The sequence below is a fragment of the Anomalospiza imberbis genome, chromosome 29, assembly GCF_031753505.1.
Source record: "Anomalospiza imberbis isolate Cuckoo-Finch-1a 21T00152 chromosome 29, ASM3175350v1, whole genome shotgun sequence".
In the NCBI taxonomy this organism is placed as follows: domain Eukaryota; kingdom Metazoa; phylum Chordata; class Aves; order Passeriformes; family Viduidae; genus Anomalospiza; species Anomalospiza imberbis.
The window spans coordinates 838,819-863,143 of record NC_089709.1 but is presented as its reverse complement, the minus strand read 5'-3'; the positions used below and the strand labels follow the sequence as shown (position 1 = coordinate 863,143).

The 24,325-nt window shown below is 68.7% G+C and overlaps 2 protein-coding genes across 4 annotated transcripts; both read left to right on the top strand.

The window, feature by feature from the left end:
• The first annotated feature begins 250 nt into the window (after positions 1-250).
• Positions 251-9,060, top strand: CRTC2 (CREB regulated transcription coactivator 2). 2 transcript variants are annotated; one of them, XM_068174943.1, is made up of 14 exons: positions 252-451; positions 2,705-2,806; positions 2,938-3,050; positions 3,155-3,214; positions 3,686-3,754; positions 4,252-4,355; positions 4,450-4,479; positions 4,591-4,670; positions 4,752-4,801; positions 5,020-5,264; positions 5,868-6,292; positions 6,902-7,105; positions 7,289-7,463; positions 7,702-9,060. In XM_068174943.1, the coding sequence occupies exons 1-14, from the start codon at positions 281-283 to the stop codon at positions 7,920-7,922; spliced, it is 2,049 nt and encodes a 682-aa protein (XP_068031044.1). In that variant the 5' UTR covers positions 252-280; the 3' UTR covers positions 7,923-9,060. The 2 variants fall into 2 exon arrangements, with proteins under 2 accessions (XP_068031045.1, XP_068031044.1); XM_068174944.1 differs by lacking the exon at positions 5,868-6,292 and having other exon boundaries at positions 251-451.
• A 394-nt stretch (positions 9,061-9,454) lies between these two features.
• Positions 9,455-23,036, top strand: DENND4B (DENN domain containing 4B). Of its 2 annotated transcripts, XM_068174912.1 has the most exons (27): positions 9,455-9,552; positions 10,536-10,845; positions 10,996-11,248; positions 11,323-11,392; positions 11,841-12,010; positions 12,382-12,623; positions 12,705-12,771; positions 12,864-12,922; positions 13,007-13,151; positions 13,520-13,695; positions 13,790-13,890; positions 14,519-14,734; positions 15,158-15,303; positions 15,508-15,647; positions 15,714-15,837; positions 16,060-16,266; positions 16,900-17,028; positions 17,133-17,277; positions 18,140-18,660; positions 18,737-18,859; positions 18,934-19,109; positions 19,310-19,427; positions 20,254-20,487; positions 20,577-20,676; positions 21,401-21,566; positions 21,632-21,696; positions 22,525-23,036. In XM_068174912.1, the coding sequence occupies exons 2-27, from the start codon at positions 10,550-10,552 to the stop codon at positions 23,019-23,021; spliced, it is 4,686 nt and encodes a 1,561-aa protein (XP_068031013.1). In that variant the 5' UTR covers positions 9,455-9,552; positions 10,536-10,549; the 3' UTR covers positions 23,022-23,036. The 2 variants fall into 2 exon arrangements, 1 of the variants encoding a protein (XP_068031013.1); XR_010993956.1 differs by lacking the exons at positions 20,577-20,676; positions 22,525-23,036.
• Positions 23,037-24,325: the final 1,289 nt, after the last annotated feature.

Here is a 24,325-nt window from a genome sequence, read left to right as displayed (position 1 = left end):
CCACGCCCCTTCCAGCGGCCGCAGGCCACGCCCCTTTCAGCGGCCGCGCCCCCCTCGCCGCGCGCTGCTCTCCGGGATTTGTAGTCCCCGCCTCCCTCACCGCTTAGCGCCTCGTAAGCCGGCGCCTCCGTTTCCCAGCGCTCCCTGCGCAGCGCCCGCACAGACCGCTGGGAGTTGTAGTCCAAACACCTTGCACACCCCGCTGTTGGCTCTGCCTGCTGAACTACAGCTCCCGGCGTGCCGCGCGCGGCGGCGGCGGCGGAGCGGCGGAGCGGGGAAGATGGCGGCGGCGGGCGCGGGGGCCGGGCCCGGGCCCGGCGCGGGACCCTCGGCCGGCGCCGGTGCGTCCAACCCGCGCAAGTTCAGCGAGAAGATCGCACTGCAGAAGCAGCGGCAGGCGGAGGAGACCGCGGCCTTCGAGGAGGTCATGATGGAGATCTGCTCCACACGGGTGAGGACGGGCCGCCGCGCCGGATGCGCCGCGGGGCGGGGGGGGCCGGGGCGGAGGGGCCGTGAGGGGCTGGGGGGCACCGGGGCTGAGGGGCTGGGGGGCCGGAGGAGTCATGAGGGGCTGAGTGGCGTCTTGAGGAGCTGGCGGGGGCCGTGATTTTGGGGGGGGGTCGTGAGGGGATGGGGGGGCCCTGAAGGATTTGGGGAGGGGGTTAGAGGGCACTAGGGGGGCTGCGAAGTTGTTGGGGCAGAGTTTAGAGGGGTCGGGGGGCGCTCTGAAGAATTCGGGTTGTGGGTAGAAGGGTCCGGGAGGGCTCTGAAGGGTTTGGGGGTGTTGGAGGGGGCTGTGAGGATTTTGGGGAGGGGGTTGCGGGAGTCCGGGGGGGATCCCGGTGGATCCCGGCGTGTCCCGGCTGCCGGCGCCGCTTCCACGCGCGGCTGCCGGAATTGGGGTGGGAAGAGGATCCCTGGTCCCTGGGATCCCACCCCGCGTCCCCTCCGCAGAGCTCCGGGCTCTGTCGCTGTGCCCGGGGACCCTCGGGAGCCTGGGGGATGCTCCGGTTGAGCTCGTCTGGACCCGGGCAAGGCCGGTAGCCGCTCCCGGGATGGGATCTGGGATGAATCCCTACTCGGCAGCTCCGGGAAGGGCGAATGCTGGCCCCCGAGGGATCTCAGGGAATCGGGAAGGCCGGGAAAGCTCCAGATGTGCTCTCCTAGGCAGGGAAAGCATGGTCAGGAATTGCCTCCCGGAACCGGTGGGAATTCAGTGCCCACCGTCCCGGGGTTTGGTGGAATTTGGTCCTTCCCCGCAAAACTGCAGGATGGAGGAGTGTGGGATCCGGGGAGACGCGGAGAGGCTCCTCCAGGGGATGGGGGCAGCTCTGGGCCTGGGAAGATCCAGGGACTACCCAGCAGAGCCTTAAAAACTGGGAATTTTTGGCTTGGAGAGCCCCGTGGCTCCCGGCTCTGCGGGGACCCGGGGTCTGGGATGTCCCTGTGACAGTGACATCCTTGGAGAGTTTGGGGATGGGCTGGACCTTTCTGTCCCTTCCTGGGGAGTTTAGGAATGGGGTGGAGCATCCCTGGAGAGTTTGGGAATGGGCCGGTTCCTCTGCCGTGCTTCCATCCCCGGGGATTTTGGGAAGCCTCCGCCGTGTTTGCAGAGCAAACAGCTGGTTAATGTGCAGCGGGGGGCAGCGGGACTGTCCCGATCCCTGCCTGGAATCACTCCTCCGGGAATTCACTCCCTGATCCCTCTCTGGGATGGCTCCTCTGGGAATTCCTTCCCTCATCCCTGGTTCCTGCGGGCTCCGTTCCCCGCGTGTGGGATCCGCAGCCCCCCGAGCTTTGCTCCGCGGTTCCTGGAATTTTTCCCGGCTGTTTCGGAGCTGCTCCCGGATTCCAGGCTCCCGCAGGGATCCTGGCTCGGAGCTCAGTGCTCCATCCCAAGACCTTAAGCCCCAGCGCAGCTCCGGGCGCTAATCCCGCCAGCTGCTGCCTAAATCTCCTGGTTTTTTGGGTTGTTTTCCTTGTTTTTCCCTCTGGATCTGGATTTCCGTGGTTTTGCGCTCAGGAATTTGGTGTTTCCCGTTCCTCAGCTGTTTTTTGGGCTTCAGCTTCTGTTTCCCTGGGACTTCTCCAGGCGCTGAGGAGCAACAGCTCTTGGGACCCCCAGGGACCCCCAGCTCCAGAGGGAAAGGGGATTTGTGTGGGTTTAGCCCAGGGAAATGCTTCCTCCCTGTGGGTTTGATCAGGGGAACTCTGCTCCGTCAGGATGGGGAGATTGGGCCATCCCCTGGTGCTGGAGGGGTGGTGGGGGCCGTCACCTTTCCCGGGAATCCCGGGTGTTTTCTGGGATCCCGTTATCTCCCGCCGTGCTTTGCTGTGACTCCTTCCCCCGGCCTTGAGTCCCGCTCTGTGCTGGAGTCTCCGGGATGGCCTTGGCGTGGATGAGGTGGAAAATCCCTCTGGATCCGTGGGGATGGGCCGAGCCCGGAGCCTGTCCGGGACAGGGGGGGACGCAGGGGCTGCCAGGCTCAGCCTCTGCTCCGGGAATGCGGAGCAGGGATCCCCTCTCGGGGTCCTGACCCTCATCCATCCTGTGCATGCGGGAAGGGGCCGGATCCAACGCGTCCCTGCTGTGGGGAGCGATGTGTGTGGCAAAGGGGCGCCTGGGTGGTGTCCCGGGGGGCCATGAGGGGCACTTTGTGACACCCCAAGACGCCCCCCGACGTGCCCCCCTGTGTCCCCCCAGCTGCAGGCGCAGAAGCTGCGTCTGGCCCACAGCCGGGGACCCTTCTACAGCGGCTCCCTGCCCAACGTCAACCAGATCGGCACCGGGGTTCCCGAATTCCAGGTGATTCCACGGCGGGACCGGGGGCCTGGGGATGGGCGGGAACAAGGGGGCGTTCCCCAATCCCTTCACCCGCTCCCACGGCTCGAGGGGGAGCTTTCCCGGGTGGGCTCACCCGTTCCCCCTCCCCGCAGGGCCCGTCGCCGCTGGATTCCACGCGGAGCACGCGGCACCACGGGCTGGTGGAGCGCGTCCAGCGGGACCCGCGCCGGATGATGTCCCCCCTGCGCCGCTACGTCCGGCAGATATCCTTTGTCCCGTGTCCCCAGCACTGTCCCCGGTGCTCCCGCCCTTCCCGCGGGATTCGGGAGCCCCCAGCTCCCTGCGTGCTCCTTAACGTGCCCCCCACATCGACAGCTCTCCCTATGGACCCACGTACCTGTCGCCTCCACCTGAGCCCAGCTGGAGGAGGTAATTCCCTGCTTTCCCTGGATCCCGGGTGCCCGTTCCCATCCCGTTCCCATCCCGGAGGTTTGGGAGTGGAAGAGGCTCTGGCACAGGCACTGTTCCTGGGAAGTGGGATGGAGGCAGAGGGAAGCACTGGGAGAGGGATGGGGGGAAGCTCCTGCCTCTCAGATTTTGGGTTTGTCCCACAAAGTGGGGGTTTGAGGGGGAATTTCACCCAGGAAGTGGGATCTGGCTGAGGGCAATCCCCAGGGACAGGGACAGGTGACAAGTCCGAGCTCCAGCTCCATCCCTGGAGTGTCTCTGTCCCAGTATGGGGTGTGACAGTCTTGTCCCTGTCCCCATCACATCCCCCTGCCGTTCCCAGCCCTCCCATGTCAGGGAATGGGGTCGTGGATCATTGAGGGGTTCCCTGCCTCCCCCTTGGCTCCTTCCCCACCCCACTGCCTCCCCTGATCCCACTTTCTCCCTCCTAAGGACCATGCCCTGGAGCAATTTCCCCATGGAAAAAGGACACTTATTCCGGCTGCCCTCAGCTCTCAACAGGTAATGGATGGATTTATTCCGTTTTCTCCCTGTTCCCAAGGCAGGGTCCAGCCCTTCCTAGGGACCCCTGCAGAGGAGGTGGCCCTGGGGACCCCTGGAGGAGCCCCAAGACCCCCCTGGGGAGGAGGTGGCCCCCGACTCCCCCTCGGGGCCCCCGCTGGAGGGGTCCCCTGTGCCACAGCTGAACAATGTCCCTCTTTGTCACTCGTCCCAGCAGCTTTTTCCCAACCCTTCCCTGCCATCCTCAGCCTCGGAACAAATCATTGGGAACAGCCCGGGTGCCCCCAGCCCCTAAAGGATCCCCGGGGGGGTCCCAGGGTTGTCCCATTGTCCCCCCCACGCCGGAGGAGCTGGGAGCGGAGCCGGTGTGGGAGAGGGACTCCCGTGGGGAGGGGGCACAGGAATGGCAGGGGGGGGCTGGGGCTGGGGTGGGGGGGCTGTCAGTGGGGTGGGGGCCAGGGCTGAGCCCGGATCCAGGCGGCTCTCCCCGTTTCCAGGACGAATTCCGACTCGGCGCTGCACACGAGCGTGATGAACCCCGCGCCCCAGGACGCCTACCTGGGCCCCTCGCAGGCCGGGGCCCCCCCCGGCCGCCGCGCCGGTGAGCTCCCCCCGCACCCCCTGGGGGCTCTGGGGGGGGTCCCAGGGCAGCCCCCTCCCCTTTGTGCTCCCCTGACCCTCCTGCTCCCCCACAGGTTTCCTGGACGGGGACTCGGATAGCAAAGGTGAGCGTGGCACCCAGCTGTGTCCCCAGCTCCTCTCTGTGCCGGGGGGGGGGCTCTGATGTCCACCCCTGTGTGTCCCCTCCTCCCACTGACCCCCTGCGCCCTTCCCAGTGTTTCTTTTCCAAGTGCCTCCCATCGAAGAGAGCTTTGACGACAACAAGCACTCGCTGAAGCCCTGGGACACCAAGAAGGTGGGTGGGGATGTCCCCCCACTTTCTGTCCCCCAGCCCTGTGGCCTGGCCTGGCCTCATTCCCGTACTTTGATCCCACAGCTCTCGTCCTCCTCGGCCCGGCCACGCTCCTGCGAGGTCCCGGGAATCCAGTGAGTGCTGGGAGGGGCTGGGATGGGGAGGGGGATCCCAGGGAGGGGCTGGAGGTAGGAAAGGGGGTGCTGGGGTTGGGGGGGGATGTTTGGAAGCAGGTGGCTGCTGGGGAGGGTCTGGAGCTGGGTAGGGGAGACTGGGGGACACTGGGGGACAAGGGCTGCTGGGGGAGGCAGCCCCGCTCCTGCCCTGATCCTGTCTCTCCCCCCTCCCCCAGCATATTCCCATCCCCGGATCAACCTGCCAACGTGCCCCTCATGCCCTCGGCCCTCAACACGGGGGGGTCCCTGCCCGACCTGACCACGCTGCACTTCCCGTCCCCCCTGCCCACCCCCTTGGACCCTGAGGAGGCCCCGTACCCCCCCCTGAGCGGGGGCAGCAGCACCTCCAACCTGGCCACCACCATGACCCACCTGGGCATCAGCGGCACCGGCGGCGTCGGGCTGGGCTATGACCCCCCAGGTGAGCCAGGACCCCCTCCCTGCACCGGGGGCACACGAGGGGCCAGAGAGGCTCCCAAAGCTGGGAACTGGTGTGGGCGACACAGGGAGCCTCGGCCAGTGTCCATCCAAGATGGGGACACAAAGACCCGACCCCCCTCTCCCAGGAGGTGTCCTGGGGTGGCTGTGGCAGCAGTCGGCAGCTCCAGGAATCCCAGTCTGGGGTGGAGCCTCGGCAGTCTGGGAGTGGGGTGGGGATGGGGTGCGATGGATCTGGGGCTCCTATGGGTGTGTGGGGGGAGCCCAGCTCCCACCCTAATGCCCTAGGGGTTCAGTGGCATTGTGGGTCCCATGGGGGCCTGGGGGGAGCCCGGCTCTCATTCCCTGGGGTCTGATGGTGTCAGGGGTCTCGCAGGGGTCTGGGAGGAGCCCATCTCCCACCCCGGTGCCCCCTCACGCCGCTGTCCCCCTGCCCGGGGTGTGTGTCCGTCCCCGTGTCCGTCTCCATCGTTCTGGTCGCTCCGTCCCCCTCCATGCCCCTCCGTCCCCCGGGAGCCCCGCCCGGGCCGTCCCGGGGCTCGGGGCCGTGCCGGGGTAACGGTGCTCTCTGTTTTTGTCCCCACAGGACTCCCCTCACCTCTGCAGAGCTCCCTGAGTAACCCGTCCCTGCAGTCCTCCCTGAGCAATCCCAACCTCCAGGCCTCCCTGCGCAGCCCCTCACTCCAGGCCTCCCTCAGCAACCCCTCGCTCCAGTCCTCCCACAGCAGCTCCTCCATCCCCTCCTCTCTCTCCAACCAGTCCCTGCCTTCCTCCCTGTCCTCCTCGCTCTCCAACCCCTCGCTGCCCACGTCCCCCCGCAGCCAGCCCCTCCAGTCCTCGCCCAGCAACCCCAGCCTGCCCTCGGGGCTGGGGGGCTCCTTCGCGGCCACCTCGCCCCGCCGGCGGGTCCCGCTCAGCCCCCTGTCCCTGCCCGTGGCCGGCGACTGCAGACGGCAGCACCCCAAACAGTTCTCACCAACAATGTCACCCACATTGTCCTCCATCACCCAGGTACGCATCGTCCCCACGCTCCAGCGCCGCCGCCTCCTCTTCCTCGGCCTCTTCTTGTCCTTTTCCTCCTTTCCCCTTCCTTCTCCTTGTCCCCTACCTGCTCGCCCTCTTCCCCATCCTCCCTTCTTCTCATCCTTCTTGTGTTCCTCCTCTTTGTCTTCTTTTTCTTCCTTCTCCTTCTCCTCTTCCCCATCCTTGTCCTTGTCTTGGACCTCACCTTTGTCCTCTGCCTCATCTTCATCCTCCTCTCTGTCCTGCTTGTCCTCAACCTCATCTTCCTCGCCCTCCTCTTCTTTCCCCTCCTCCTGCCCTTCACTTCTCGTCTCGTTTCCATCCTCATCTCACCCACACCCCAGGGCCCCCCCTCACCCGCACCCCCTCCCCGTGCTCAGGGCCAGTGGGGGGGACCCCCGTGTCCCCTCCAGGCCCCGCTCCCCTCAGAGGGGACCCCGGCCCACCCTGGGTCCGGGTGCAGCCGCGGCTGAGTTCGGGGGTCTCAGGGACGGCTCCCGCTGCCTGCGCCGGGGGGGCTGGGGGAGCCCCCCACCCTCGGGGGGGCCACACTGACCTCCCCCCTCCCCTCCCCTCCCCTCCCCACTGTCTCTGCAGGGCGTCCCCCTGGACACCAGCAAGCTGCCGGCGGAGCAGCGGCTCCCGCCCTACCCCTACGGAACACCGGGAATGCTGCTGGGCTCCCAGCCCCCCCCGCGGGCCCCCGCGCCCCCCCCGCGCCCCTACAACCCCCCCTACGCCCCCGGCACCGCCCTGGGGCAGCCCCTGGCACAGCCCCCCAGCGACTTCGGCCTGGGCAGCGTGAGTGGGGGCACGGGGGGACGTGGGGAAGGTCCTTTGGGGGGCGGGGGGGGGCGGGATATGGGGTCAGGGGACCCTGCATGGGGGACATGGGGGTGGAGACCCTCTGGGTGGGTCACCAGGGGAGAGGTGGGGGCAGGGCACCCTCCGTGGGGGTCTCTCCTCACGTGTCCCTCCCCACAGCTGGAGCAGTTCGGGATCGGGGAGAGCCCCCCCGGCAACAGCGGAGGGTTCCCCGAGGAGTTGGGGGCCCTGAGTTACCCCCCGAGCGAGGGGGGCTACGACCCCCCCGGCCTGAACCGCCCCAACCTGAGCAACTGCAGCCGCCACGGCCCCATCCCCAACATCATCTTCACAGGTGGGGGCTCCCTGGGGGAGCTGGGGGGGGTCTCTGGGGGGTCACAGGTGGGTGGGTGGGCTGGGGGCTCTGCGGGGTGGCACAGGGGGTGGGCTGGGGGGGTCCGGGGTGTCACGGGAGGTGGGCTGAGGGCTTGGCGTGGTGCCACGGGGGTGGGGGTGTTCGTCCTGGGGTCTCCACAGGTCGTGCCGAGGCCGTGCTGACCCCCGTGTCCCCCCCACCCCGCCCTTCCCCGCAGGCGACTCCCCCCCGGGGCTGTCGAAGGAGATCGCGACGGCGCTGGCGGGGGTCCCGGGCTTCGAGGTGGAGGGGGGGTCCCTGGGGGGGCTGGGGGGGCTGGAGGAGGAGCTGCGCATCGAGCCCCTGACGCTGGACGGGCTGAGCATGCTGAGCGACCCCTGCGCGCTGCTCACCGACCCCGCCGTCGAGGACTCCTTCCGCTCCGACCGCCTCCAGTGAGCCCGGGGGGGCTCCGGCCCCGCGCCCCCCCCGCCGTCCCCGCCCCCCGGCCCCGCCGCCCGCTGCGCTCCCGCTGAAACGCCGGGAAAGCGCCGGGAAAACCCCGGGAAAGGCGGGCACGGGCTGCGATGCGGGCGCCCCAAACCCGGCTGGAGGGAGCTGCGGCTGCCCCGGAGCGGGGGGGGCCCAGCGCTGCGACCCCCCCCCAGTCCCTGCCTGCAGACCCCAGCGTTGGCTGTTCTCCCGGGAAAACCCTGGCAAAAGTGGGCGGGGGGCTCCGTCCGGGCGCTGCCGGCCCCCACGGACCCTCCAAACTGTTGCTGTCCAGGGCTCCGACCGCCTCCAGCGAGCCCGGGGGGGCCCCGCGCCACGCCGCCCCCCGCCCCCCAAAATTCCCACTCCGGGGCTGCCCCTCGGGCCGCACCAGTCGCTGTCGTCCCAGGAAAATCCTGGGAAGAGTGGGGAGGGGGTTCCAGCTGCGGCTGTCAAGGGCTCCTGGGGGGGGGGTCCCCAGTTCCCCCCCTCCAGCTCCCACCAGGCTCTGTTTTCCAGGAAAACCCCGGGACCACCTCGGAGTGGGGAAAACTGGGGAGGGAGAGACAATCTAGGCACCCCGTGCCCCCCCAAAACAAGCCTGGGGGGTTCCACCCAGCGCCCCTCCCCTAATTCCCACCCCCAGACCCACGCAGGCGCCGCTCTCCTGGGAAAACCCTGGGAAAATCGGGGTGGGGGGCAATCCAGGCACCCCCAGACCCCGGCGGAGGGGTCCCGGCCCCCCCCCGGGGGTGGCTGTACATAACCCCGTAGGTAGAGACCCCCGGGGGGGGCTGGGGGGGGGCCGCTTCTGCCTTTACTTTATCATTTTTCCGGCTAATCATCGTGTTTAAGGAGAAATCCCGCTCCCCCAGCCCCCCCATTATGTACCCCCAGCCCCCCTCCCCAAATTACCCAGCTGCCGGGGACGTGTAGAAAGCACTTGTAACTTTGCCCCCCCCCCCCCACGCCCCCAAAATTACCCCCCCGGGGGAGCACGGTGGGGGCCCGTCCGCGGGTGGGGGGCCCTGGGCCCCCTGCCGGAGGGAGCCAGAGTGATTTATTATTATTATTATTTTTTAAAATATATTCTATGTTAATTAAATCCCGCCCCCCCCGCTGGCGTGTGGTTGATTTTGGGGGGGGGTTTAAAAGGGGGGGGGGGGTTCAGCTGCTCCAGTCCCCCGCCCCCCAGCCCTGCCAGGCCCTTGGGGCTGGGGTCACTCAGTGGGGAGGGAACCAGGGGGTCCCTTAATGGGGAGGGGGGCAAAGGGGTCTCGTTCTGGGGGGGCGGAGAGGATCCCTTACACGGAGGGGGGGGGGGGTGAAAAGTGGGGTCCCCCACTTTCCTTGGGGGCTCCTTGCGTTTCCTGGGGCGGGTCGGAGGGGTCTCTTGGGGGTCCTGGCAGTTTTTTTTGGGGGGGTCTGGGGGGGCTCTGACCATCCGGAGGGTCCCGGGGTGGGGGTGCCGGTACCGAGAGTCCTCCGCGCCGGCAGGGGGCGCTGTCGCGGGCGGGGGCCGGGCGGGCGCGCGGTCGCGGCCCAGCGGAGCCCAAAGACGCGGCCCCGGCCCGGCCCGGCCCGGCCCGGCCCGCAGGTACCGGTGGGGGGGGGGGGGGCAGGGGGGAAATCCCCGGGGGGAGCCGGGCCGGGGGTCCCGCGGGGCTGCGGGGGCTGCGGGGCCGGGTTTGGGGCCTGCGAGGCCCAGGGCAGGACCCGGGCCGCCTGTGGGGCCGGTGTGGGGGAGTCACCGGGGGGGACACGGGGATGCGGACCCCGCCGGGGGGGGCCCACCGGGGCGGCCGTGGGGATGGGGAACCCTCCGGAGGGACACGGAGACAGAGGATTCTCCGGGGGAGGGGGTCACCGGGCGGGACACGGGGAGGGGGGACCCTCCCCGGCCCTCCGCAGGAGGTGTGACCCCCCAGCCGGGGGCTGTCACTGTCCCCAGGGGGGTCCGGCCGCCCCGTCTGAGGGGCTGCCACCGCTCCCAGGGGGTTGTGACCCCTCGGACGGGGACCGTGACCTCCTTAGCGGGGGTCAGGGCCCTCCCGGGGTCACGGCGGCCCGGCAGGGTGTCAGCGGTGGGGTCGCGGCTGTGTCGCCCCCGCGGTGTGCGGGGCCCGGGGTGACGTGGGCGGCCGGGGCCTGGCGCCCGCTTCCTTCCCCTTTCCTGCTCGCCCCCGTTCTCCGGCGGCCGCCGCTCCAGGGGCTCCCCGCGGGCAAGCCAGGGGTGCCGCGGGCAGGGAGCGGGGCTGGGGACACTGCGGGGGCCCTGGGGACGGGCGGACTTTGGGCACGGGGCGTGCTGCTGGGGCTGGGGGTGCTGGGGACAAGGGGGGGCACAGGAAGGGACCGGCTCCCCAAAGCAGGGGCGCAGCCCTGAACCGGGGGTGCCTCAGGGTGGGGGTCCTTCCTTCCTCCGAGCCCTGCCGAGGGGACCTGCCCGTGCTCGGGTGGGGTGGCTGGAAGGTCCTGGGGGGTCCCCGTGTCCCACGGCGTGACCGGAAACCTCCTCCCTTCCCGTGGCGCGGGGCCGGGGGCGCGGCGGGGGTGCTGGCACGGCCCGTGTCCCCGCAGATGCTGTGACAGCCATGTCGGACGAGAAGCCCCCCCAGCTCGTGGATTACTTCGTGGTGGCCGGGCTGGCGGAGGCGTCGCGGGCGCTGGAGGAGGAGCAGCAGCCGCGGCCGGCGCGGCCCGGGGAGCCCATCACGGACGTGGCCGTGATCATCCGCTCGCAGGGCGAGGAGGTGCCCCAGGGCTTCACCTGCATCGAGACCAGCACGTCGGGCCACCCCGTGGACCTCAACGCGGGGCTGCTCAACAACCCCCAGATGTTCCTGTGCTACAAACGCGGGAGGGACAAACCCCCCCTGATCGAGCTGGGGTGAGTGGGGAGGGACCCGAGTCCTGCTGTGGGTCACACCAGCCCCGTGGGGTGGCCCCAGGCTGGGGGAAAGAGTTTGGGAAGCTGGGAAGGAACCCGGAGGTGCCGCTGACAGCTCCTGGGGTTCCCCTCGCCCTTCTCCCCTCTCAGGGTGCACTATGAGGGCAAGGACCGCCCGAAGCCGGGCTACCAGATCCTGGACACGACCCCCTACAGCCGCTCGGCCAACCTCGCCTCGGGGTCCCCGGGCCACCAGCGCACGTTCCTGACGTTCCGGCGTGCGGCCGAGCCCCCCGGCCACCACACGCTGGGGGTCACCGACATCTGCCTGGTGATGCCCAGCAAGGGCGAGAGCACCCCCCACACCTTCTGCCGCGTGGACAAGAACCTCAACACCAGCATGGTGGGTTTGGGAGGGGTCCCTCTTGTCCCTCCGGTGGTGCCCAGCCCCCGCTGACCCCCAGAACCTCCTTGCAGTGGGGCCCTGCGTTGTTCCTGTGCTACAAGATCGCCGTGGCCAAGGACAACACGCTGGTCTACGAGGCAGGTGGGGAGCTCGGATGGGGGTTCTGGGTCCTCCCAGGGAGAGCCAGAGTTGTTTTATTGTCGTTATTATTTTAAAAAATATTTTCAGTGTTGATTAACTTCCTCCAGCTGGGGCAGGGCTGGTTTGGGGGAGGTGCAGGAGCCCCTGGGTCTCCTCAGGGGGGTTTGGGGAGCACAAGGTGGGGCCCTTCAGCTGCCCCAGCACCCCTTGGGGGGGCCTTGTCAGGCTTTTGGGACTGGAGTCACTTACTGGGGTGGGGGGACAGTGGGGTCCCATACTGGAGTGACAGTGGGGTCTTTTCCTGGGGGTTGGGGGCAGTTGGGTTTCCTTTTGGGGGGGTGGTTTTATGGAGCTGTGGGCACTCCCCTGGCTGCCCCCTCCTCATTGGGGTGGGTGAGATGATCTGGGGGGCTGATCCCGGTGTCCGGGTGTCCGTGTGTCCGCGCAGGGCTGCTGAGCCGCTACCCCGAGCAGGACAGCGAGTCCTTCCCGCTGCCCGAGTCGGTGCCCGTGTTCTGCCTGCCCATGGGGGCCACCATCGAGAGCTGGCCCGTGGGCACCAAGTACCCCTTGCCCGTCTTCTCCACCTTCGTCCTCACCGGCGCCTCGGGGGACAAGGCACGGCAGGACAGGGGGCTCGGGGGGTGTGGGATGGGGGTCCCCATTGCCATGGGAGGGGTTGGGTCCCTGGGTCTCAGCACTTTGTGGGACCGGGATCCTGGTGCCAGGGGTTCCCATCCCTCATGGGACCGGGATCCCTGTGCCAGGGGTTCCCAGGGCTGTGGGACCGGGATCCCAGTGCCAGGGGTTCCCATCCCTCGTGGGACTGGGATCCCAGTGCCAGGGGTTCCCATCCCTCGTGGGACTGGGATCCCCAGTGCCGAGGGTTCCCATCCTTTGTGGGGCTGGGATTCTTGTGCCGAGGTTTCCCATCCCTCACGGCACAGGGATCCCGGTGCTCGGGGTGCCCTGACGGCCGTGCCCCGCAGGTGTACGGCGCCGCTATCCAGTTCCACGAGGCGTTCCCGCGGGAGCGGCTGTCAGAGGCGCAGGCGCTGCGCCTGGGGCTGCTCAGCGTGGTAGACCGGCGGCCGGTGCCCGGGCGCTCCCTGCACACCCGCAAGAGCATCTGCGTGCTGTCCCACTGGCCCTTCTTCGACGTCTTCCGCAAGTTCCTCATGTTCATCTACCGCTACTCCATCTCGGGCCCCCACGTGCTGCCCCTGGAGACGTGAGCGCGGAGAAGGGGGGGCTCCGGGGGGGGCGGGGGCCCGCGGTCTCCGCCCCGCTGACGGGGCCGCTCCGCCCGCAGGCACATCTCCCACTTCATGCACAACGTGCCCTTCCCGTCCCCGCAGCGCCCGCGGATCCTGGTCCAGGTGGGTCACCTGGTGGGGGGGGGACTCGCAGCGACCCCCAGCCCAGTCCAGCGTGTCCCTGTGTCCCCCACCACGTCTCCGTGTCCCCGCAGATGTCCCCGTACGACAGCCTGCTGCTGTGCCGGCCCGTGTCCTCCCCGCTGCCCCTCAGGTAGGACTGGGGGATGCTGGTGTGTGGTGGGGGGGACAGGTGGGGAGGGGGCCGTGGGTGACCAGGTGATGTCCCCGCCCGCAGCGGGGCCAGTTTCCTGACGCTGCTGCAGAACCTGGGCCCCGACAATGCGGTGGCACTGCTGGTGGCCGTCCTCACCGAGCAGAAGCTGCTCATCCACTCCCTGCGCCCCGACGTCCTGACCAGCGTGGGCGAAGCCCTGGTGGCGGTGAGTGACCGCAGGGGACACCGAGGGGATGCCATGGGGACGCGCCGCCGTGGGAGTGGGGACCCGCTGTGCCGGGGATCCCGGTCCCGCAGCGCTGGGGATCCCTGTCCTGCGGCGTTGGGAGCGCTGATCCCCTAGCGCTGGGGACCTGCCGTGGAGATCTCCATGCCACAGTGCTGGGGATTCCCGTTTTGTGCTGCTGGGGACTCTTGTGCTGAGGACCCCGATCCCACAGGACTGGGAATCCTAATCCCGTGCCATTGGTGATCCCGGTCCCACAGCTCTGGAGACCCCACCCCGCGGCGCTGGGCCCCCCATCCCGCCTGGCGGGGGTCCTGCGGCGCTGACCACCCTCGTCCTGTCCCCAGATGATCTTCCCCCTGCGCTGGCAGTGCCCCTACATCCCGCTGTGCCCGCTGGCGCTGGCTGACGTGCTGTGTGCCCCCGTGCCCTTCATTGTAGGCATCCACTCCAGCTACTTCGACCTCTACGAGCCCCCCCGCGACGTCATCTTCGTCGACCTGGACACCAACACCATTTTCCAGTGAGTGTCCCCAGGGCTGGGGGCGGGTGGGCCGCGCCGGGGTCCTGGGGGGGTCCCAGGGGGTCCCGCCCTGCCCTCGTGCCTGTGCCCCCAGGAGCGAGGAGCGGAAGCTGCTGTCGCCCCGCGCGCTGCCCCGCCGGCCCTGCAAGGTGCTGCTGGCCTCGCTGCACAGCCTGTCCCAGCAGCTGGATGAGCGTGAGTGGGGGTCCTGGGGGTATGCTGGGGGGCTCCAGGGCATCCTGGGGTCTGGGGGTCACCGCATCCCCCACCTCTGCTGTTATCATGGAGTTGCCAAATTGGGAGTGACCCACTGGGGTCAAAGGCCACGCTGAAACGCCCCCCCTTGCCTGGGAGCATTTTCGAAGCAGCATCAGAGCTGTGGCTTCATTCCCTCATTCCCTGGGTGTTGCTTCCAAACCGGCCCCACCCCGGGGGGGACTCGTCCGGCCGGTGCTGACGCCGTCCCGTCCGTGTCCCCGCGGTGCCGACGCCGTCCCATCCGTGTCCCCATGGTGCCGACGCCGTCCCATCCGTGTCCCTGCGGTGCCAATGCTGTCCCATCCATGTCCCCACGGTGCCAACGCCGTCCCATCTATGTCCCCATGGTGCTGACGCCGTCCCATCCGTGTCCCCGCGGTGCCGATGCCGTCCCATCCGTGTCCCTGCGGTGCCGATGCCGTCCTGTCCGTGTCCCTGCGGTGCCGATGCCGTCCCATCCGTGTCCCCGCGGTGCCGATGCCGTCCCATCCGTGTCCCTGCGGTGCCGATGCCGTCCTGTCCGTGTCCCCGTGGTGCTGACATTGTCCCGTCCATGTCCCCGCAGTGCTGAGCGCGCCGGGTGAGGAGGAGCCGCCGGAGCTGGTGCTGAGCGACGCGGAGGCCGCGGGCGCGCGCCGGGCGCAGCTGGAGCTGGAGGCGCGGGCGGCCTTCCTGCGCTTCATGGCCTGCGCCCTGCGCGGCTACCGCTCTTTCCTGCGCCCCATCGCCCCTGCGCCCGCCCCGGCCGGCCGCGACGCCGGCAGCCTCTTCGCCCTCCAGGGTGTGTGGGGAACGGGGTGGGTGGCGGGGGTTGAACCCGAGGGTGTGTCCCTGTGAGTTCTGTCCCGTCCTGTTCGTCCAGTTGCATCTCATATTCATCATGTCCCGTTTTGTGCGTCCCATCCTGTGCATCCCATGTCCTGTGCATCCCATCCCATCTCATCCCATCCCATCCCACCCCATCCCATTCTGTGCGTCCCATCCTGTGCATCCCATCCCATCCCATCCCATGGATCCCATCCCATCCCATGGATCCCATCCCATGGATCCCATCCCATGGATCCCATCCCATCCCTTGGACCCCATCCCATGGATCCCATCCCATCCCTTGGACCCCATCCCATGGATCCCATCCCATCCCATGGATCCCATCCCACCCCATTCCACCCCAATGACCCCATCCCCTTGTCCCCATGTCCCGTAGGGTTCCTGCGCTCCCGGGAGCGGGCGTACCAGCGCTTCTACGGGCAGCTGCTGCGCACGCAGCTCTTCACGCAGTTCATCGAGGACTGCTCCTTCGCCAGCGACCGCGAGCCCTGCCTCGAGTTCTTCGACACCTGCGTCGACAAGGTGTGTCCCTGTGTCCCCTGCACGTGATCTTTGTGTGTCCCTCACTCCCCGCCTCGAGTTCCTCGCACCTGTGTCCACAAGCTGTGTCCCCGTGTCCCCTCCACGTGTCCCTCACTCCCCTCCTGGAGTTCCTCACACCTGTGTCCCCAAGCTGCGCCCCTGTGTCCCCGCCGTGCCCCCGGTGACCCCGCTGCCCCTCCCCAGGTGCAGGTGGACCTGGAGAAGCCCGAGGACACGCCCCTGATGGAGCTGGACGACCCCCGTGGCGGGGAGCACACGGTGTTCATCACCCCCCCTGAGCAGCCGGCGGGGCCGGACGGGGCCGAGCCCCCCGCACGCTACAGGTGAGACCCCTGGGCCCTCCCTGCGTCTCCCCCTCCGCAAACCCCCCTCACCTGTGCCCCCACCAGGTATGACGGGTTCCCCACGCTGCGCCCGGAGCTGCTGGAGCCCCCCCGGGACCCGCTGGTGGCCCAGCTGTGCCAGGCCCGGAGCAGCGCCCCGAGCAGCCCCGCTCCGCGCCGCACCAAGCAGGTGAGGGACAGCACCTGGGCACGGCTGCCTGTGACAGCTGGGAAGGTGCCCTGGTGGGACAACACGTGGCTGAGCGTCCCCGTGAGCTGTGACACCTGGGCGGGTGCCCAGATGGCACAACACTGGCACAGGTGTTGACACCTGGACTGGCGCCCACCTGGGCACGGCGCTGAGGGGCTCAGCTCCCATTCCCTGACTCTCCCTCATCCCCGGTGTCCCCAGGAGATGAAGGTGGCCCAGCGGGTGGCCCAGAAGTCGTCGGCGGTGCCGGAGCTGTGGGCACGGTGCCTGCTGGGGCACTGCTACGGGCTCTGGTTCCTGTACCTGCCCACCCACGTGCGCGCCGCCCCCGCCAAGCTCCGCGCGCTCCAGCTTGCCTACGACGTCCTGCGTAAGATGGAGCAGCACAAGGTGGTGCTGCCCGACGAGGTGGGTCAGGTCCTGCTCCACATCCTCGTGGGAAGGGGGATCTGCTGCTGGGGTGGGAGTGCTGGACTCACCGGGCCTGGAGGCGTGCAGGGAACGGCCGGTGCTGTGTCCATGTGGCACGAGGGACATGGAGGGGCTGGAGCACGTCCAGAGAAGGGGAAGGGGCTGGAGCAGCAGGAGAAGGGAATGGAGGACTCCTGAGGGAGCTGGGAAGGGGCTGAGCCTGGAGAAAAGGAGGCTCAGGGTGGATCCTGTGGCTCCGCACAACTTCTGACAGGAGGGGACAGCCAGCGGGGTCAGGCTCTGCTCCCAGGGAACACAGGAGAGGGAATGGCCTCAGGCCAGGCCAGAGGAGGCTCAGGGTGGATATTTGGGAAAATTCCTCTTGGAAAGGGCAGCCAGGCCTTGGAAGGGGCTGCCCAGGGAGGTTTGGAGTGGCCACACCTGGAGGTGTCCGAGGAAGGCCTGGACGTTGGTCTGGGTGACCAGGTGGGGGTTGGGCACAGGTGGCTCCTGTGGTCGGGGACCACCACTCCGTGGTCCCGGAGCTCGTTGCCACGTGGCTCACCGTGGGGTTCTGAGGCCGCAGCGGCGGCCGGGGCGGGCCAGGCTGACGCGGAGGCGCCCCGCCAGGTGTGTTACCGCATCCTGATGCAGCTCTGCGGGCAGTACGGGGAGCCCGTGCTGTCCGTGCGCGTCCTGCTCGAGATGAAACGCGCCGGCATCGTCCCCAACACCGTCACCTACGGCTACTACAACAAGGTGACCCCGCGGGGATGCCCTTGGGCGTGGGGATGTCCCGGGGGGTTCCCCTGGCCACTCCTGACCCCCCCAACACCCCCACACACCGTGTCCCCCCCTGGCAGGCGGTGCTGGAGAGCAAGTGGCCGGCGGGGACCCAGGGCGGGCGGCTGCGCTGGGCCAAGCTGCGCAACGTGGTGCTGGGGGCGGCGCAGTTCCGGCAGCCCCTGCGGCAGCGGGAACGCCGGAGCGCCGCCGGAGACCCCCCAGGTGAGGGGCGTGGGGGGAACGGGGGGGATATTGTCACCACCCCCACCCCCCCCCCACCGGTCCCCTCGCGGGTGATCGAGCCCCTCCGAGTATCTCGGGGGGGGTCTGGGGGAGACCCCCGTGATTGCGCCCTGCTGCCAGGGCCTGACCCCCCCCTGGGGTGGGGGGGTGTTAGGGGGGTAAAGCGGGGGGCTGGCCAAAGTTGGGGGGTGTTATGGGGGTCGAGGGGGGGCTGGCCAAGAATGGGGGGTGTTATGGGGGTCGAGGGGGGCTATCCAAGATTGGGGGGTGTTATGGGGGTCGAGGGGGGCGTTATGGGGGTCGAGGGGGGGCTGACCAAGGTTAACCAAGTAGAGACTAGAGAAAATGATATTTTTAAGCTGTATGAATTGGTTAACCTGACACATCTGAACCACAGGAATGTAAAACTTCAGTCAACACTAGTACACATTGATCCCATCAGGATACGCAAGAACAAAATCGGTTTCTATTCCTAGTGTAACAAAATTTCGCTTTAGTGAAAGCTAAAGCGAACTAAAAATGAGTTAAAAAAATGAGTAAAAGGGAGTAAAAAAACCTCTCTTGTAACTAGCCCCAAAACCCCCATACATTTTAAGCATTAACTTCCTGCAAAGCAGGTATTTCAAAAACCCCAAAAAACTCAAGAAAGCATTTAAAATAACTACCATAAAACCCAAAGACACCAAACAATTAAGCAATTTACCTCGACTATCAGAAAACCCACCTGGAAGCAGAACGAGAGATCCAAACACCTCAATCCCCATCCACAACATAACGGGGGGGTGTTATGGGGCTGGGGGGGGGCTGCTGTCCCTGACCCCGACCCCTCTGTCCCCCGCAGGTCACCGGGCCCCCCCGGCCCCGCGCCCCCCTCTGCAGCGCCAGACCACCTGGGCGGGTCGGAGCCTCCGGGACCCTGCCCCGGCCCCGCGGCTGGTGAAGAGCGGCAGCCTCAGTTTCCCCGGCACCGCCCGGGGCGAGGGGGCGGCCCGGGAGAGGCCGGGGGAGCCCCCATTGCTCCCCGCGACCCCCACCCCGCCGCCCCCCCGCCCGCGGGGCGCCCCCGGCTCGGCCGACGGGAGCCTCTCGGACATCGCCACCGACGACAGCGGCGGGGACGAGGCCCCGGCCGGGGGTCCCGGGGGGGGTCCCGGTGGGGCGACCCCGCGCCGGGGGCTGGCGGCCAAGCTGCAGCAGCTGCTGTCGCCCGGCAAGCGGCCCCCCCCGCGCCCCGCGGAGCCCCCCCGGGAGGCCGGGGCACGCCGGGGGTCGGAGCAGCGGGACGGCGACCCCTCCTCACGCCGCAGCCCCGCCGAGAGCCTGCTGCGGCCCCGGGAGCGCCCCGAGTCTACGGCGTCGGAGGTAGCGGGGCTCTGGGTGTCACCGTGTGTCCCTCTGCCCGCCGCCACCCCCCCTGACCCCCGTGTGTCCCCCCCAGAGCTCCGTGTCCCTGGGCAGTGAGCTGGACCTGTCCGATGCTTCGGGGGGCAGCACCGGGGCCCCCAAATCCACGGAGCCCTCCATGGATGGGGCAGCGGGGACGGAGCCCCCCGCCCTGGAGGTGAGGAAGGTGGGGGGCACAGGGGTTTCGGGGGGCAGAGCCCCGCTCGGGCCGGGGTGACCGGTGCCCCCCAGGTGCTGCTGTCCAGCTGCTCGCGCTGCCCGGGCTGCGCCGGGCTGGTGTTCGACGAGGAGCTCATGGCCGGCTGGACCTCGGACGACTCCAACCTCAACACCTCCTGCCCCTTCTGCTCGCGCTCCTTCGTGCCCTTCCTGAGCATCGAGATCCGCGACTTCCGACGGCCCCCCAGGTGCCAGCCTTGGGGACCCCCCCCGGGGACACCCCCAGACAACCTCGGGGACCCCCATCCCCTGCCCTCCCGGTGTCCCCGAGGTGTCCCCGACGCCCCTCTTTGCTCCCCACCGTTCCCCCACTCCTTCCATCCATCCTTTGGGGGGTTCCCCAGTGCCCCCCATTCCCGTGACCCCCCCCCCCCCGTCTCTCCCGCAGCCCCCCCGGGGCCGGCCCGGTGCCCCCGTCCCCGCAGGGGCCGGTGCTCAGCGACCGCCGGCGCTGCCTCGAGCTGGACGAGACCCCCGAGCTCTGCAACGGCTGCGCCGACACCCCGGTACCGGGGGGACACCGGGGTGGGGGGCTGGCAACGGGGAGGGGGGGCTCCCTCACCCCCGGAATTTGGGGTTGGGAGAGTCCCAGCCGGGATCTGGGGTCACCGGGGGTCCCTGACGGTGCTTTGGTGGTTCTGGGCTGGGCAGGGGGTCCCTCAGCACCACAATTTGGGGGTCGCTCTCCATTCCAAGGTCCTGGTGCATTGCAGGCCTGGGCAGGGGGTGTCCCCCCCTCTAATTTGGGGGTTCCACGTGTGTCCCCCCCATTCCCAGCATTGCAGTGCATTGCAGAGCTGGCCAGGGGGTGTCCCCCTCCTCTAATTTGTGGGTCCTAGGTGTGTCCCCCCCTATTCCAAGGTCCTGGTGCATTCCAGGCCTGGGCAGGGGAACCCTCAGCACCACAGTTTGGGGGTCCCAAGTCCCAGTGCATTCCAGGGCTGGGCAGGGGGTGTCCCCCCACCCCAATTCGGGGGTCCCAAGTGTGTCCCCCCCATTCCCAGGTCCTGGTGCATTGCAGGGCTGGGCAGGGGGTCCCTCACCACCACAATTTGGGGGTCCCAAGTCCCAGTGAATTCCAGGCCTGGGCAGGGGGTCCCTCAGCACCACAATTTGGGGGTCCCAAGTCCCAGTGAATTCCAGGGCTGGGCAGGGGGTCCCTCAGCACCACAATTTGGGGGTCCCAAGTCCCAGTGAATTCCAGGGCTGGGCAGGGGGTCCCTCAGCACCACAGTTTGGGGGTCCCAAGTCCCAGTGCATTCCAGGGCTGCTCAGGGGGTGTCCCCCCCACTCTAATTCGGGGGTCCCAAGTGTGTCCCCCCCACCCCACAGCCCCCGGGGCGCTGGGAGCGCGTGGCCTTCGCCTACCTGAGCCCGCTGGTGCTGCGCAAGGAGCTGGAGAGCCTGGTGGAGAACGAGGGCGGGGAGCTGCTGGCGCGCCCCGAGCTCGTGGACAGCCACCCCATCATCTTCTGGAACCTCGTGTGGTACTTCCAGCGCCTGGCCCTGCCCAGCAACCTCCCCCTGCTGCTGCTGGGCTCCCAGCACGCCCCCCGCGACCCCCAGGTGGGTTTTTGGGGTGCTGCCGGGGGGGTGGGGGTGGATCTGGGGGGGTCGTTGCCGGTGCTGAGCCCCCTCCCCGCCCCGTCCCGCAGCCCCCCGAGCCGTGCCGTGTGCGGGTGCGGCTGCTGTGGGATGTGCTGAGCCCCGACCCCGAGAGCTGCCCCCCGCTCTACGTGCTCTGGAGGCTGCACAGTGAGTGGGGAGAGGGGCTGGGATTGGGGCGGGGGCGTGGGGGTGTGGGATTGGGGTGTGGGATTTGGGATATGGGATTGGGCTATGGGAACGGGGGTGTGGGATTGGGGGTGTGGGATTGGGGTATGGCAACGGGGGTGTGGGATTGGGGGTGTGGGATTGGGGTGTGGGATTTGGGGTATGGGATTGGGGTATGGGATTGGGGGTATGGGATTGTGGATGTGGGAATGGGGGTGTGGGATTGGGGTGTGGGATTTGGGATATGGGATTGGGCTATGGCAATGGGGGTGTGGGATTGGGGGTGTGGGATTGGGGTATGGGATTGGGCTATGGGAATGGGGGTGTGGGAATGGGGTATGGGATTTGGGATATGGGATTGGGCTATGGGAATGGGGGTGTGGGAATGGGGTATGGGATTTGGGATATGGGATTGGGGTATGGGAATAGGGGTGTGGGATTGGGGTGTGGGATTTGGGATATGGGATTGGGGTATGGCAATGGGGGTGTGGGATTGGGGGTGTGGGATTGGGGATGTGGGAATGGGGGTGTGGGATGGGGGGTATGGGATTGGGGATTTGGGGATGGGACTGGGGATCTGGGGACTCTGGGGTCCCCCAGGTACCATCCCTGGGGATCTGGGGACTCTGGGGTCACTCTGTGGGGTCCCCCAGGTACCATCCCTGGGGATCTGGGGACTCTGGGGTCACTCTGTGGGGTCCCCCAGGTAACATCCCCCCACGGCTGCACCCCTGGGGCCCCCCGGCGCCCCCGTTCTCGCTGACCTTCCTCGAGGCGCTGCTGAGCCACGTGGGGCTCAACGAGGTGCACAAAGCCATCGGGCTCTTCCTGGAGACCCTGGCGGCGCCCGGAGCCCCCCGGACCCTGCACAGGTACTGACAGACCCCCCCAGACCCCCCCAGACCCTGCCAGAATCCCCTCATGGCTCCTCCTCCAGGAGCATCTACCGGGAGCTGCTGTTCCTGACGCTGGCGGCGCTGGGCCGGGAGCACACCGACATCGGTGAGGGCGGCTCGGGGGGCACCTGGGGGGCTCGGGGGGCACCTGGAGGGGCACAGAGGGTTCCCCCCAGTGGGTCTGGGGGGGGAAAGCATGGGGGCTCAGGGGGCTCAGGGGGGGCTCAGGGTGTGTTTGGAGGGGGACACGGGGATCTGGGGGGGCTCAGGGGGCACCTGGGGGGGGTTGGTGGCTCTGAGGGGAACCATGGGGGTTCAGGGGGCTCGGGGGGAACACGGAGGGGGGGCTCAGTGTGTGTTTGGGGGTCACATGGGGGTCCAGGGACACTGAGGGTCTCAGGGGGCACCTGGGGGGTGTTGGGGGCTCAGGGGGGCTCAGGGTGTGTTTGGGGGGTCACACGGGGGTCCGGGGCACTCATGGGGGTCTCGGGGAGCACCTGGGTCATGCTGGGAGCTCGGGAGGCGGACACGGGGATCCAGGGGGGGCTCCGGGTGTGTTTGGGGGGGCACACGGGGGTCTGGGGGACACTGAGGCTCTCGGGGGGCACCAGGGGGGGTTTGGGGGCTCAGAGGGGACACAGGGGGTGGCTCTGGGGGGGGGAACCACGGGGGTTCAGGGGGTTCAGGGGGCTCAGGGTGTGTTCTGGGGGCTCAGGGGGGGGACATGGGGGGGCTCAGTGTGTGTTTGGGGGTCTCAGGGACACTGAGGCTCTCGGGGGGTCACACGGGGGTCCAGGGCACTCATGGAGGTCTCGGGGAGCACCTGGGTCATGCCGGGAGCCCGGGAAGCGGACACGGGGATCCAGGGGGGGCTCCGGGTGTGTTTGGGGGGGCGCACGGGGGTCCGGGCTGAGCCCCTGCCGTGCCCCCCCAGCCGCCTTCGACCGCCGGTACCGCTCGGCACTGGGGAAGCTGGGGGGGGCCCTGGGCCGGGACGAGCTGCGGCGGCGGCGGGCGCAGCCCCCCAGCGCCAAGGCCTCCGACTGCCGCCGCACCTTCGGGGCGCCCCTCCGAGTGCTGAGCGACCCCCCCCCAACCCCCCGGGCCGGACAGCGGGAAATGGGGACCCCCGGGAACCCCCACAACGCACCGGGGGGGGAGAGGGGGAACCCCCCAGTGTTAGATGGGAGCTCCCCAAGGGGAGCCCAAAGGGTGACAGGGACCCCCCCAGATGCTCCGGGGTGGGGGGAAGGGACCCCCAGGACCCCCCTCCAATGCTCCAAGGTGGGGAGAGCCCCCCCAGGACCCCCTCAAATGCTCCAAGGTGGGGAGAACCCCCCAGGACCCCCCTCCAATGCTCCAAGGCGGGGAGAACCCCCCAGGACCCCCCTCCAATGCTCCAGGGGGAGAGGAAAAACCCCCCAGTATTAAATAGGAGCTCCCCAGGGGACCCCCAAAATGTGACAGGGACCCCCCCGAGTGTTGGGGGAGGGCTGAGATGGGGAAGGGACCCCCCCCAGGACCCCCCTCAAATGCTCAAGGTGGGGGAGAACCCCCCAGGACCCCCCTCCAATGCTCCAGGGGGAGAGGAAAACCCCCCAGTATTAAATAGGAGCTCCCAAGGGGACCCCCAAAATGTGACAGGGACCCCCCCCGAGTGTTGGGGGAGGGCTGAGATGGGGAAGGGACCCCCCCAGGACCCCCCTCAAATGCTCCAAGGTGGGGAGAACCCCCCAGGACCCCCCTCCAATGCTCCAGAGTGGGAGAAAGCCCCCCCAGTATTAAACAGGAGCTCCCCAGGGGACCCCCAAAATGCGACAGGGACCCCCCCGAGTGTTGGGGGTGGGGAAGGGACCCCCCTCAAATGCTCCGGGGTGGGGAGAAGGGACCCCCCCCCCCAACCGCCAGGCTCACGACGGGTTTTATATGCCAGTGTTAAAATATTTTTATTTATTTATTCAGCCCCCAGAGTGGGAGCGCGGGTGGGACGGGCGGGGGCGGCTCGGGGGGGGTTCCCCTCCTCATTTCTGCCCCGGTTTCTCACCCCGGGGGGGTTTGGGGGTGTTCCCCCCCAAACCCACACCCCAGGGCAGCTGAGGGGGGCTCTGGGTTTGTCCCCCCCGGGGGGGGGTTTGGTGGCCATTTGGGGGGGGGGTTCGGGCCGCCCCTCCCCTTGCACTGTGCAATAGCAGCCCCCGCCCAGGGGCCTGTAAATAAAAGCTGCTGCGGTATTTTCCTCGCCGCCTCCAGGACGGTTTTTCTTACTGGGGGGGGTTCGGAGGCTGCGGAGACCCCCGGGGGGCGGCGGTGGTGGGTGGGGGGGGGAGGTGAGGCCGCGCCCGCCATCTTGGGCCCTGGCACGGCCCGGGCGCTGCCCTCAGGCCGCCATCTTGGATCCGGGCACGGGCCATGAGGCCTCGCGGCCGCCGCGCACGGGGAGAGAGCTCTGCCCGGTGCCTGCGGAGCCGGGATTTCCCCCTTCCTCCCCCCCCACACCTAGAGCCACGCGCGGCCTCGCACCGGCGCCACGTGGGGCGGAACCGGGCCGGTACTGGGCCCGGCGCCGGTACGGCGGCCGCGAGCGGCAAAACTCCCCCGCGGGCCGGGGGAGAAGTCGCGCGCCGCCACCCGCGCGCCGCTGGCGGTACCCGGATGTTCGGACTCGGGGACCCATTAAAGGCGCCCCGCGGGGAAGCTCGGCGCGTTCCCATTGGTGCAGCGCGGCGTCAATCCTT